Below are 14,447 nucleotides of genomic sequence, written 5' to 3' on the forward strand. Positions count from 1 at the left end.
AGAGCCCTCACAGCCCCCTCACAGACCTTAGACCCCCCCCCCGACTGCTCAGTGTCCCCCATGTCCCCCTCAGTGTCCCCAGCATGGCACACAGGGGATGTCCCCCCATGTCCCCTCCCGGTGTCCCCGGTACCGGGAGCAGATCCTGTCCGTGCACGGCCGGCTGGCCCCGGAGCACCTCGAGTGTCCTGGTGGGGACAGACCCCAGCTCGGGTGGGCTTTGGTGGCCACGAGTGACCCACGAGTGACCCACGAGCCCCACCGTGATGCCCGAGGGCGCCGGTGCCACCGCATGCCCGGGGTGACACGGGAAACACCGGGACCAGCACCCCCGTGCCGCAGCACCCGCCGCTACCGGCGCTGGTCCCTCGCCGTGACCCCGGGTGACCGCAGGAAACACCGGGCACGGGTGGCACCGGCCGGTGTGTGCCCGCGGCATCCCCGGGTGACCCCCGGTGGCGGCGGGGCCGGGGCCATCGTTCCTCCAGCGGCGGGGCCGGTGCTGGGGCAGCCCCGAGGTGACTCCGAGCAGCAGCGGGGACCCCGGTCACCGTCCCCCGCCATCCCAGCACGGTCCGGGGTGACTCCTGGAAACACCGCACCGTCCCCACGCCGGTACCGTCCCCCGGGGTGACTCGGTGTGGCACCGGGGACAGGAACCACCACGCCTGTGCCGCTGCCTCCCCCCGGTAGCGACGCTCAGCATCCCCAGGGTGACCCCGGGTGACCCGGCGGCGGCGGGGACCGGTGCCACCGCGCCCAGGCCACCGCATCCCGCCCGGGGCAGCGCCGGGCCGACTCGAGCGACCCCGTGCGCCAGCGGCGACCGCTGCCACCAACTCCACGCTGCGTCTTCTTGCCCGAACCGGCTCTCAGCATCCTCGGGGTGACCCCGGGCGACCCCCGGTGACGGCAGCGAGCGCCGCCAGCATCCCCAGGCCGCAGCGTCCCGCCGGGCCTGACTCGGGGCAGCCCCGGGATGGCTCCTGGAAGCACGGAGGAGCGGATCTCCGCCGGTGCCGCTGCCGAGCCCCGCCAGTCCCGGTCCCGGCCCGCTCCCCTCGGGCCCATCCGCGCCCCCTCCTCTCCCCGTTGCCATGGCAACCCCCTCACCGCCCCCCCCACACCCCACACCGCGGTTGCCATGGCGAGCGCGAGCAGCGGGCGCGCGGCGCGGTGGGCGGGGCACGCGGGGCGGGCGGGGCGGCGGTGATTGCCCGGCGGCGCCACGTGACGCGCGCAGGAATGCAAATGAGCGATGGCCTCGCGCCGCCGCCGCGCCGCCGCCTGAGGGAGGGAGGAGGGAGCGGGCCCGGCCCGGCCCCGCCGGGACCCCCGGGATCCCCGCAACCCCCGCTCCGGGACCCCCGGCGCCCCCGGGCCATGGCACAGCCCGCCCGCCGCCTCCGCCTCGCCCGGCCCGGCCCGCAGGTACCGCGCGTGCCGCCGCTACCGGGCCCCGGCGGCTTTGTCTGGGCCGGGGGGGCGCTGAGGGGGGGCCGCGCATGCGCACCCGCCGTGCCTCAGTTTCCCCACCCGGGGCCGTGGCCCCCGCCGCTCCCCGCCCCCGTGGAGCCCCCATTTCCCACCCCATCCGTGTCTCCCCTCCTTCCCTTTCTCCTGCGCCCCCTCCTCTGGTTCTGGACTCCCTTGTTATTATTATTACTGTTATTATTGCCCGCCGCCCACCATCATATTCCAGCGCTCCCGTGTTATCTCTGGCCCCCTGTACTATATCTGACCCCCTTGTCTTCTATCCCAGCCCTTGCCATCATATCCCACTCCCCATCTTCCACCCCCTTTAGTGATTTTGCACCGTTAGTATTATTCCCACCCCCCACCATCATGTTCCAGTCCCTGCTGTTTTATCTGACTCCCCTTTTATTAAATCTGGCTCTCTATTTTCTTTTCTATCCCACCCCACTAGTGTTTTCCACCCCTCACCAGGATCTTGCATCCCCTCTCTTATTCTGCACCCCCTTATCATTCCCTCTGTCATATCCTACTGCTCCCTATCCTGCACCCCTTTATTATTATTTTATCAACCATATTCCAGTGCTTGCTGTTACCTCTGACCCCCTGTATTGTATCTGACCCCCCAGTGTAATATCTGACCTCCCTCACTTCTATCCAACCCTGTCATTAGTGTTTTCCCCTCTTTCCCATTATCTTCCTCCCCCTCCTCTGCTTTTGCTTCCTTTTATTATTATTATTCCCACCCCATCATCATTTTCCAATCCTTGCTATTTTATCTGACCCCCCTCTTTTCTCTCCCACCTTCCCACCATATCCCACCCCTCACCAGCACCTTGCATCCCCCCTTATTCCAAACCCCCATATTATTCCCCCCATATTGCTCCATAGTGCTGCTTACTGCCCCATTTCCCCCCTCTAATCCCATATTGCCCCCACAACCTGTCTGTGTCCCCATTTCCCTACCCCGTCATCGTTTGCCCCCCATTTTGGGCTCAGCTCAGGGAATTCCAGCTCTTCCTGTCCTGGCTGTGGGACCCCCCCCCCCCATGTTCCCCCACCCCAGTGGGTCCCAGCACTACTGAAAATCTTCCCTTTTTTTGTTCTTTTGGGTGGGTGGAATGGTTTGGGGGTTTGACCTCTGGGTCAAAAGTGAGCTATCCCCGTGTGACACCCCAAATTCCCTGGTGGGGTTTGGTGTGGGTGAGGACAGGCTTGGACCCTCTGTGGGTGGGAGCTGTGGGGGGCTTTGCCCACCCCTGGGGGATTGACTCCAGGTGGGCCTGGTGTGATCCCTCACTGCAGTGACCCCGTGTCACCTCGATGCCACCAGGGCAGGAAAAGCAGGCCTGTGGCTGTTGGGTGGGAAAAAGGTGCCCAGAGCCTCTCCAGCTGAGGGTGAACATGGATGCAGACCCGAGGGTGGGCAGTGTCACAGGTCACATGCGCTGCCACACCCATGGGCACGTGGCTGTCCCGCCCTGTGCTCTGCCACAGTGGCATCTCGTGGGCCAACACGAGGCCAGGACGTCGCTGCTGCCACGTCCCTCCTGTGCCAGGCTGGGATGGCCTGGTGGGGCCGTGCTGTGGCATGGTGACCAAGGCCACCCTCAGTGGCTGCTGCCCATAGTCTGCAGTGTCCCGCACTGTTGTCCCTGGTCCCGCTGTGGTGGCACTGCAGGGGCTCAAACGGGTGACACGGGTGGAGCGTGGTGGCCGTCGGTGGCTGTCGGTGACCATGGAGTCTCATGGCCACCACAGTGGCCGTGGTGACAGAGGTGGCACCCACAAACCCCCCTCTCTGGCCCCCACAGCACTGTCCCCATCCTCCTCCTGTTCTGTCATGCTATCTGTCCCCTTCCTGCCATCCATTCATCCTTCCTCCTTCCATCTGCCTTTCTCCTCATCCATTTCCTCTGTCTGTTCTTCCTTGCATCCCTGCATCCCTCTCCTGTGTCCATCCAGCCTTTCTTCCATCCCTTCCTCCCTTTTGTGTCTTTCCATCTGTCCATACTTCCTCCCTCCTGTCTGCTCTGTTCTTCCCTCCATCCCTTGGTCCCTCACCTTCCTGCTTTTTTTCACCATTTCCTTCTGTCCTTGGATCCTTTCCTCATTCTGTCCATCTTTCTATGCATCCATCATTCCTTCCTTCCGTTCTTAGAGCCGTCATTCCTTCTGTCTGTTGTTTGTTCTGTCTGTCCTCTTGTCCATCCTTCCTGTCGTCCTTGACCCCTCCTTCCTTTTCTCTTTCCTGCCCTTCTTGTCTCTTCTTCCTTCCTTACTTCTCTCTGTCCTTATGTCCATCCTTTTTTCCCTCCTTCCTCTCCTCCATTTTCCTTTCTGCCCATCCATCCTTCCATTTGTCCATCCCTTTCCTTCTCCTGTTTGTCATTCTCCCTGTCCTTCTGTCCTTCATCCCTTTCCTGCTTCTACCCTTTCCTGGTTCCATAACTCCCTTGGTTTCTCTCTTTCCTTCCTCTCCTTCCCCCATTTCCTTCTCCCCATCCATCTCTTTCCTACTTCCCTCCGTTCCTCATTTCCTTTCGTCTGTCTGTCCCTTCATCCCTCTCTTCCTCCAGTCCATCCTTCTATCCATCCCTACCTCCTCACCTCCATCTCTCCGCCTTCCAGCCTTCCCTCTGTCCATCCTTTCTCCTGCCCTTCCCTCTGTCCATGCTCCCTTTCCCCGTTTTCCCTGGGGCACTGACCCCACTTTAGTGCAGGAGGATGAGCCACAGGGTCTCCCATCATTCTTCCTCCACCCCACCTTCCTCCTCCTCTGTGCTTCCAGCATGCAGACACGATGGATCCCCCCTCACTCTGTTATCCTCCCCAGCTCTAGTCTGACCCCCTTCCACCACCCTGCCCCGCTATGGAGAATGAGCAGCTCCCAGCCCCAGCTCCCGCCAGCAGCGCCGGCGGCACGGCCCCAGCGCCCGCCAGCAGTGCGGCCGCGCGCCCGCCCGGGCCCCAGATCTCCGTCTACAGCGGCATCCCCGACCGCCAGACCGTGCAGGTACGGGGCTGGGGCACCCGAGGGTTGGGGGGCACCGGGGGGGTCGTGGCCACATTTCCTCCCCAAAGGTGATCCAGCAGGCGCTGCACCGGCAGCCCAACACGGCGGCGCAGTACCTGCAGCAGATGTACGCAGCTCAGCAGCAGCACCTCATGCTGCAGACGGCTGCGCTCCAGCAGCAGCACCTCACCAGCGCCCAGCTCCAGAGCCTGGCTGCTGTCCAGCAGGTACAGGCACCCCGCGGGCACGGGGGGTGGCTCGGGGCTGGCACAGCCCTCACCCTCGGCTCTCCCCCAAGGCAAGCCTGGCGGCGAACCGGCAAAGCAGCTCCTCGGGGGGCAACGGCACCCAGCCGGCCCCGGCGCAGCAGCCCACGGTGAGTCCCTCAGCCGCTGGGCACCCACCCACCCACCCGTGCCCGCCCGTGCCAGCACCCCGACCTTGTCCTGGTGCCCGTTCCAGATCAACCTGGCGACGTCGCCGGCGGCGGCGCAGCTGCTGAACCGGGCGCAGAGCGTGGGGCCCGGCGCGTCGGGCATCGCTCAGCAGGCCGTGCTGCTGGGCAACACTGCCTCGCCCGCCCTCACCGCCAGCCAGGCCCAGATGTACCTGCGGGCACAGATGGTAAGGGGGGGCTGGACCCAGGGCCATTGGGGTGCCCAGCATCCTGTTGTGGGGTGATGGGACCCACAGAGGGCACATGGCCATGCTATGACACTGGAGGGGTGCTCATTGCTCTGCGTGGCATGCCTGGGACCCATGGGGAATCCATAGGTGCTCAGAGTCTATGGGGGGCCCCCCACCCTCCTGAGGGTCCAAGGACCCCACAGGGTGCCTGTCACCCTGCTGTGAGGTGTGTAGACTTAATGAGGTGCCTTCCTTCAGGTGAGGAAACCCGGCCCCCATAGAGTGTGAACCCCATCCCACTGGGATACCCAGACCCCACAGGGCACCCAGAGCCCCGTTGGGGGTAGCCAAGCAGGTGCTCTTTGCTTTTGGGGAGCGTTGGGACCCTATAGGGTACCCTCCCCCACACTGGGCGTGCCTGTTCCTACCCTACATAGATAGAGAGATACCCCTGTGCCACCCTGTAGGGACACAGAGCAGGGACACACAGGGTGTGCCACCCCTGACATGGTGAGCCGTGCACCCACTCTCCCTGTCCCCAGCTCATCTTCACACCCACGGGCCCCGTCAGCGCTGTCCGGCCCGAGAGCCCCGCGCCGGCCCCACCGCCGGCCCCACCACCTGCCCCACCACCCACCACCCCTCAGGTGAGTGTCCCCACCCCTGCCAGCCCCCCCACAATCTGCCCCGGCACCCCTGACCCGCTGCCGTTGCAGGTGCACAGCCTGGCCCTGCGCCCCGCCGGCCCCCACCTCCCTGCCCTGGCCATGAAGCCCCCCGGGGGTGCCCCTCCCCGGGCTGGCCCCCCCCGGGGGCCCCCGCCCAACCCCCCCGCCGAGCACCTCAAAAAGGCCGAGGGGCACGAGGGCCGCGCCCATGCCCTGGCCCGCACCACCGCCCCCGCTGCCACCCACCCGCTCGTCACCCCAGGTAAGGGGCTGCTCCGGGGGGGGGCACCCCTGGGTGCTGGGGAGTCACGGGCTGTTCGCTCTGACACCAGTGATGGCCCACACTGGTGTGTCCTGCCGCTGTCACCTGCCTCTGTTTGGGACCTTGTGGGTCTGTCCCCGCACTGGGCCCTGCTCGGGAGGGTCTGAGCACCCACAGGATCCCAGGGTCCTGTGGGGTGCAGGGGGCTGGGGCAGTGAGGGTGTGAGCCAGGGCACTCCGTGGAGTGCTGGAGCCTGGGGTGCTGCACTGGCATGGCTCCCAAAATTGGGGACCCCCTGCTCACCTGGGACAGCCTGAGTGCAGCTTCCCACATCAGCAGCGGGAGCTGGCAGAGCTGGTGGTCCGAGGGCACCAGAGGGAACAGACACAGAGTGAGCAGCAGCCTCCTGGGGGTGGGTCCCGTGGGGCTGAGGTGCTGGTGCTGAGGGGGGTTCTCTGTCCCCGTTGCTGTCCCCACAGCCTACGCCCCGCTGCAGCCCCCCCAGTTCCTGCAGCAGCCGCCGAAGCCGATGCAGCCGCAGCAGCCGCAGCAGCAGTTCGTCATCCAGCAGCAGCAGCAGCAGCAGCAGCAGCTGGGCCCCCGTGGGCAGCCTCCCTCGGGCCCCCCCAGCACCCCCCAGCTCCAGCCCCTGCCCCCTGCCAGCCCCGGCCCGGGCCCCCAGCCCAAAATGGGGATGCCCCAGGGAGCGGGGGGCGAGGGTGGCCCCCCCAACGGGCACCCCGGCTGCCACGCTGCCCCCCGCAAGTTCCAGCACGCCTCGGCTGTCATCCTGCAGCTGCAGCCTGCCGGCCCCACGGTGAGGGGCCCCCACACCACCCCCAAACCTGCATCAGGAGGGGCCCCCACACCTCCCCCCAAACCTGCATCATCAGGGACCCCCAAACATCACCCCCAGCCTTCATCATCAGGGACCCCCAAACATCCCCCAAAGCCTTCCCAAGCCTCCCCCCAACCCTCACAGTGAGGAGCCCCCAAACATCCCCCCAACCTTCATCAGGAGGGGCCCCCACACATCCCCCAAAGCCTCCCCCCAAACCCTCACAGTGAGAGCCCCCCAAGCCCCTTGGTGGGGGGAGGGAAAGAGGAGTGGGGGCACGGGAGTGGGAGTGGGGGATGCTGGGGAGTCAGCTGTGTGCACACGCATGTGGGTGTGCAGGTGTGCAGTCCCTGCACACGAGTGTGTGCATGTGTGTTCCTGAAATGTGCATGGGGGCCCAGCTGTCACGTCAGTGTGCAGGTGTGCACGCTCGGGCCACGCTGCATGTGTGTACCTGCTCCATGCACACCTGTGCACGGATTTGCCCCATCCATGGCACTTTCATGGCTGCGTGTACCTGGTCCTGTGGCTGATCTGTGTGTGTGTGCACGTGTTTGATCTCATGTGTGCGTCCTGGACCCCCACACGTATGTGTGTGTGCACAGCTTTGCCAGATGCATGCACGTGCATGTGTGCATATGTGCATGTGTCTGCTCCCTGCATGTGTGTGCATACTCAGGTCCATGCACACGAGTGCAGATGTGCTTGCCTGGCCCCTGCGTGTGCACCTGTGTATGACCCATGTGTGTCTGGCCTGTGCATGTGTGTGACACTCATGCCAGCCCTGTGCACTTGTGTGTTTGTAGGGGCATGTACGGGCTCCTTGCACACGTGTGCAAATGCAGATCAGTTGTGTCTGGACACGCATGCCTGACTGTGACACACACGTGTGCATGTGCGTGCCCGCTCCAGGCACATGCTTGTGTGTGACCCATGCACGGGTGTGCACACTCCAGTCGTGCAGGTGCATGTCCCTATGCCGTTCACACACGCACCTGCCCCGCGCCCCGCACGTGCGTGTGCACACCTGACCCCCGCCCATGTGTGTGCACACCTGACCCTGCCCCACGCGTGTCCCTGCCGCCACAGCCGTCCCTCGGGGTCCCCGAGGGCGCCCGCCGGGACCCGCTGCCCGTGCCGAGGAGCGCCGAGAGCCCACCTGCCGCCCCGCCGCAGCCCCCCGCCCTCTCGCCGCCCGCCGCCCCCCCGGGCCCCGACACCCCCGAGGGCGAGCGGCCCCTCACGCACGGTAAGCGCCCGCCCCGCCCCCACAGGCGCCGCTCGCGGGGTGCTGCGCCCCAAGCCCTGACGCAGCAGGGGCCGGTGAGGCCGGGCAGCGCTGAGGGCAACTCGGGCAGCGCTGAGGGGTGCCCGGGCAGCGCTGAGGGCAGCTCGGGCAGCGCTGCGGGAGCTCGGCCAGCGCTGAGGGCAGCTCGGCCAGCGCTGCGGGGAGCTCGGCCAGCGCTGAGGGCAGCACGGGCAGAGCTGCGGGGAGCTCGGCCAGGGCTGAGGGCAGCTCGGGCAGAGCTGCGAGGCGCTCGCTGATCCCGGGGCTGCGGACCGGGTGCGGCGCCCGCCGCTGCCGCTAGGGGGGGCGCGCGCGCCTCCCTCACGCTCAGAGGGCACCCGAGGGGCGGGGCCGTGGCCACGCCTCTTTCTGTAGGCGCGGCTGTGGCGCGCGGGCTGAGGAGGCGTGGCCACATCTGAAGGCTCCGCCCTGACTGCGTGGGGGCGCAACGGGGTGGGGGCGTGGCCACGCCCGTGCAGTCACGCCCCTTGTGGGGCGAGGCTCCGCCCCCGATGGCGGGGGCGCGGGAGGCGGGGCCTTGCGGGGAGGGCGTGTCCGTGGCTCCGGGCGCGCGCGGCGGCAGCACCCGCCAATGGGCGCGCAGGGGCGTGCCCGCGGCAGGCCCCCGCCCCCGCCGCCGCCTTTGTCCCCGCTCGGCCCTGGCCCCGCTCCCGGCGCCGCTCCCGCCGCAGCCCCGGCCCGGGCCCCCGCCATGGCCCCCCGACCCCCTGAGCGCCCGGTGAGTGAGCGCCGACCGCGGCGGCCAGGCCCGGCCCGGGGCGGCGGCGGCGGCGGCTCTGACCTCACTTCCGCATCCGCCCCCCGGCCCCGGTCCGGCCCCGCGGCCCGGGCGAGGGAGGGGCGGGGGCAGCGGGAGCCGCCGCCGCCGCCGGACAAAGGTGATGGGGGTGCCGGGGCCCGCGCCGCCCGAGGCGGCCTGGAGAGGAGCGGGGCTGGGCCGGGCCCCGCGGGGCTGTGCCGGGGCTTTGCCGAGTGCGCTGGGGCTCGCTGGGATCTCACGGGCGCTGATCGGGCCCTGCTGCGGCGGTACCGGGGTGTGCCGCGGCCTGAGGGGGTGGTTCGGGCCTCTCTGGGGCCGCGCTGGGCTGTGCTGGGGCAGATCGGCGCTTTCCGGGTTGGGTCGAGCCCCGTTCGGGCCTTTCTGGGGCAGATCGGGGCTTTCTGCCGCGCACGGAGCCTCGCCGGGGCAGACGCGGCCTTGCCGGTGCCTCGCAGCGCCGCGCCGGGGCTGTCCCGCTCCCTCTGCGCTCTGCGGCTGTGCCCGGACCCCTCCGGGTATTTTGGGGGGCCCTTTCCCCTCTTTGGCACCCCCCGGGGCCGGCTGGGCGGCGCTGGGAGCGGCAGCAGCTGCTCCCCGTTCCAGCTGTATGGAAATCGCGGCCCCGCGTCAGCGCGGCGTCAGTGCCCGCCCCTCACCGCGTGTGCCCCGCTGTCCCCAGAGCCCCCCGAGCGCCTCCATGCGCAGCCCCGCATTCCCGGGATGACCTCGGGCTCCGGCAGCGCTGCCGCCACCGTCGCCGGCGCCGCCCCCCACAATGGTGAGAACAAACCGCCCCAGGCCATCGTGAAACCCCAGATCCTCACGCACGTCATCGAGGGCTTCGTCATCCAGGAGGGCGCCGAGCCCTTCCCGGTAACGTATCCCGCTCCGCCGGGGCTGGGCTCGGGGGGAATGGGGCGCACGGTCAGGCGTGAACCCCCAAATCCGTCCCCTGCTTCGTCATTCGGGAAAGGGCTGAGCTGCTCCTGGTGCTCTCTGTGGTTTATCCCTGTGGTTTATCCCTGTGGTTTATCCCGTTACCAAGTGTTTTGTCATTCGGGAAGGGGCTGAGCCCTTCCCGGTAATGTATCCCAATGTCCCTGCGCTGGATTTGGGAGGTTGGGAATGGAGCAGCCACCACCATGAAGCCCCAAATCCTCACCCGTTTCATCGAGGACATCATCCAGGAAGGGGCAGAACCATTCCCAGTAATGTATTTGTCTCTCTGCATCCTTATTCCTGAATTTAGGACCATTCCCAGTAATGTATATCTCTCTGTGCATCCTTATCCCTGAATTTGGGGGTTTTGGGAATGGGGCATCCAAACAATCATAACACATCCCCTCCAAAATCCTCCACCCATGTGTTCAGGGCTTGATGACTGAGGAAAGGGCAAAAATATTCCTGGTATGGTATCCACCCCTCATTCTGGGCCAGAGGGATGTTGGGATGGGGCATCCAGGCCTTTGTGAACCCCCAAATCTTCCCCCACATTGTTGAGTTTTTCATCATTCGGGAAGGGACTGGGCTGTTCCTGGTAACGTATCCACCCATCCATATCCTTGTCCTGGATCTGTGTGTGTGGGAGGGGGGCTTCTCTGTTTGGGGGGTTGGGAATGAGGCACCCAGACAGTTGTGAACCCCCAAATGTTACACACGTTATTCTGGAATTCATTGTCCAGGAAGGGGCAGAACCATTCCTGGTGATGCTTGCCCCTCTCCCTGTCCTTGCTTCTGGGTTTGGGGGCTTGGGAATAGGGCATCCACACTGCTGTGAATCCCCAAATCTTCACATTTTTGAGTTCCTTATTGTGCAGGAAGGGGCTGAGCCATTCCCAGTAATGCATCCCCTGCACCTGTCCTTGTTCCTGGATGTGGGAAATTGGGAAGAGGGCTCCTGCATTTGGGGGTTGGGAATGGGATGCCCGGACAATCATGAGCCCCCACATCCTCACCCAAGTTATTGAGCATTTCCATCATCTGGGAAGAGACAGAGCTGTCCCAGTAACGTACCCTGTTGTCCTTCCTGGAGCTCAGGGATTGGGATTTGGGGGGTTGGGAACGGGTCAGTTTGACAATGATGAGCCCCCAAACCCTTGCCCCTGTTATTGAGCACTTCAGCAGCCAGGAAGGGGTAGAATCATTCCTGGTAACGTATCATCCTCTCCTTATCGTTGCTTCTGGATTTGAGGGGTCGGGAATGGGTCACTCCAAGAATAGCTGGACCCCAAATCCCCACCCTTGTCACCATCTGCACCCAGGGAGGTGCAGAGCTGGTAGCATCCGCCTGTCCTTACCCCATCCCTGGATGTGTGGGGTTGGGATGGGCCCTGCCAGCCCCGTGGGCACGCTCAGGGCTCCCTGGGGCACAGGTGCAGCCAGGTGTGTCGCACAGGTGGGCCGCTCCTCGCTGCTGGTGGGGGCCCTGCACAAGCAGTATGCGCAGGAGCTGCTGCCAGACAAGCTGCCAGCACAGGACAACACCACCACCACCGACTCGGACATGGAGGAGCCGTACCTGCAAGGTAGCGCCCGAGCCCCCGGGATCCCCCCGAGCCCCCGGGACCCCCCCGAGTGCCCCCCCGGCTGAGCTGGCTGGTTTCTCTCTCTGGGTGTCCCTCCACGCCCCCCAGAATCCAAAGAGGAGGGGAACCCCCCCAAGTTGAAGTGTGAGCTCTGTGGCCGCGTTGACTTCGCCTACAAGTTCAAGCGCTCCAAGCGCTTCTGCTCCATGGCCTGTGCCAAGAGGTAACCCCCAAAACCCACCCAACCCTCTGTGCTGGGGTACAGGTAACCCCAAAATCCATGCCATCCCTCCATGGTGGCGTAGAGGTAACCCCAAAATCCACCCAGCCCCCTCCACAGCTAGATAGAGGTAGCCCCAAAACCCACCCAACCCTCTTTGCTGGGGTAGAGTAACCCCAAAACCCACCCAACCCCTCCTTGCTGGTAACCCCAAAACCCTTGCTGTCCTTCCATGGTGCGGTAGAGGTAGCCTCAAAATCCATCCAACCCCTCCACAGCTGGATAGAGGTAGCCCCAAAATCCCCCCAAGCAGGGTAGAGGCAACCCCAAAACCCACCTGACAGAGTAGACATAACACCAAAACCCACTTGACAAAATACCCCAAAATCCACTTGACAAGAGTAGAGGTAGCCCCAGAAATCACCTGCCAGGGTAAAGGTAACTTGAAAATCCATTCAGCGTGGGAGGAGTAACCCCAAAATCTACCTGCTTGGGGTTGGGGTAACCCCAAAATCCAGCCTTCCTCTCTTCCTTGGTGGGGTAGAGGTATCCCCAAAGTTCCCCCAGTGGGGTGGGGACCCCTCATGGCCCTGGCTCCGTGCAGGTACAACGTGGGCTGCACCAAGAGGGTGGGGCTGTTCCACCCGGATCGCAGCAAACTCCAGAAACCGGGAGGGCCCCCCCACGGGCGGCGCCGCAGCTGCAAAGGGACCCTGCCCCCCCTGAGCAAGGACAGCAAGAAACAGGTGAGGGGACACGGGGGGGGCACTGAGGCCAGGGTTTGTCCCCAGCTGGGTTTGGCCTTGGGGCTGGGATTTGTTCCCAGTTTTGGGTGGGCTCCAAGCCTTGGGTGTGTCCCTGAGTTTGGGGACACAGGGTGGGCACTGAGCACAGGATTTACCCCCAGTTATGGGGATGGGGGTGGGCACTGTGGCCGGGTTTTGGCCTCAGCTGGGGGGACATGGGGTGGATGCTGAGCCTGGGGTTTGTCCCTAAATTTTGGGAACACAGGGTGGGTGCTGAGCCTGGGGTTTGTCCCTGAATTTTGGTGACGTGGGGCCAGTGCTGAGGCTGGAGTTTGTCCCTGAGTTTTGGGAACATGGGGTGGTTACCAAGCCTGGGGTTTGTCCCTAAATTTTGGGAACACAGGGTGGGTGCTTAGGCTGGGGTTTGTCCCTGAGTTTTGGCGACACGGGGCAGGTGCTGAGGCCAGCACTGCCCCCGCAGCCCCCGGGGTCTGTCCCAGCGGGGTCGGTGACGGCGTCGTTGCAGCTCAACCACAGCCAGGAGGATTCCAGCCGCTGCTCGGACAACTCCAGCTACGAGGAGCCGCTGTCGCCCATCTCCGCCAGCTCCTCCACATCGCGGCGCCGGCAGGGGGAGCGGGAGCTGGAGCTGCGGGACATGGAGCTGCCCGACCGCGACCTGCCCGGCCTCGGCCACCGCTTCCTGCCCAGCGAGCCCAGCAAGTGGAACGTGGAGGACGTTTACGAGTTCATCCGCTCGCTGCCGGGTGAGGAATGTCCTGGGATGGACGGGGATCTACCCAGAGACACCCAGCACTGTGGTTTTGGGAAGACTTGTGTCCCTCAGCATGTGGTCAAGGAGGGATCTACTCAAGGATAACCCCTTGGGATTTATTCACAGAGGAGCCCATAGATATATTTTTGAGTAGGATTTAACACACAGATAATCCCATAAATTTTTGGGGGATGATTTACTCACTTTTTATTTTTGGGGATGATTTACTCACAGATGATAACCCCATAAATATTTTGGGGGGGATGGATTCTACTCACAAACCCATTAATATTTTGGGGGGCAGGGGGACTTAAAAATAAACCTAAAGGATAATTGGAGGAGGCTATTTACATACAATAACTCCCCGAATAAGATTTTTTTGGGGGGATTTAAGCACAGAGAAGCCCCTGAGTGTATCTTTGGGGGCTGTGAGAGGGTTTGCTGATGCTGCCCCTCCCCACAGGCTGCCAGGAGATCGCCGAGGAGTTCAGGACACAGGAGATCGACGGGCAGGCGCTGCTGCTGCTCAAGGAGGATCATCTCATGAGCACCATGAACATCAAGCTGGGCCCTGCCCTCAAGATCTACGCCCGCATCAACATGCTCAAGGACTCCTGAGGGGGGGCACGGGACCCCACTCCCCCCACGGGACCCCTGACCCCCCCTGCGGCCCCGGGGAGGGGGTGAGGGGGGGGAGACACTTGTGAGCACACCCCGCCCCCCCCCCCCCCCCGGGGGGTGTAAATAGCCCGTAGCTCTAGAGCCCCCCAACCCCCCCCCCAGTTTTGGGGGGTCACCCCCCCCTTCTCCAGCAGGGAGGGGGGGTCCCCACGTGTCCCCCCCGTGTGCCCCCCAGGTCAGCAGAGCCAAGCAGGATGGTTGCCTTAACGTGTGCTCCCTCCCCCAGCTGGGATTGGGGCCCCCAGGGAGGGTTGGACCCCCCCCAAAGGGGGTCAGGGAGAGGTGGGGGGCGCGGAGGAGGCGTCACCCCCCATTCACACACACCCCCCACACACTGGGCTGGGTTTGGGGGCACCCAAGCAGAGGACAGTGGTGGGGGTCCCCCCAGGCAGGTAAGGACCCCCCCACTCCCCCCTCAGCCAGCACGATCTTTTTAAGAAAAGAAAAGGAAAAAAAAATGAAAAAAACACACGGTCCCACCCCCCCTTTTCCTGTTTTTTGTTTTTGTTTTTAATAAACACTGAAAAAAAAAAAAAAAACGGGGAC

General features: G+C 64.5%; 1 protein-coding gene across 1 annotated transcript; it reads left to right on the forward strand.

Annotated features, from left to right (window-relative positions):
• Nucleotides 1–1,373: 1,373 nt before the first annotated feature.
• PHC2 (polyhomeotic homolog 2) lies at nt 1,374–14,388 on the forward strand. The gene is made up of 14 exons (XM_030963959.1): nt 1,374–1,431; nt 4,310–4,489; nt 4,558–4,716; nt 4,788–4,865; nt 4,952–5,113; nt 5,659–6,046; nt 6,527–6,864; nt 7,975–8,134; nt 9,634–9,827; nt 11,350–11,479; nt 11,588–11,702; nt 12,304–12,445; nt 12,927–13,212; nt 13,684–14,388. Exons 2-14 carry the CDS (start codon nt 4,346–4,348, stop codon nt 13,836–13,838), a joined length of 2,451 nt encoding a protein of 816 aa, XP_030819819.1. The 5' UTR covers nt 1,374–1,431; nt 4,310–4,345; the 3' UTR covers nt 13,839–14,388.
• Nucleotides 14,389–14,447: the final 59 nt, after the last annotated feature.

The sequence above is a fragment of the Camarhynchus parvulus genome, chromosome 21 (genome assembly GCF_901933205.1).
Source record: "Camarhynchus parvulus chromosome 21, STF_HiC, whole genome shotgun sequence".
In the NCBI taxonomy this organism is placed as follows: domain Eukaryota; kingdom Metazoa; phylum Chordata; class Aves; order Passeriformes; family Thraupidae; genus Camarhynchus; species Camarhynchus parvulus.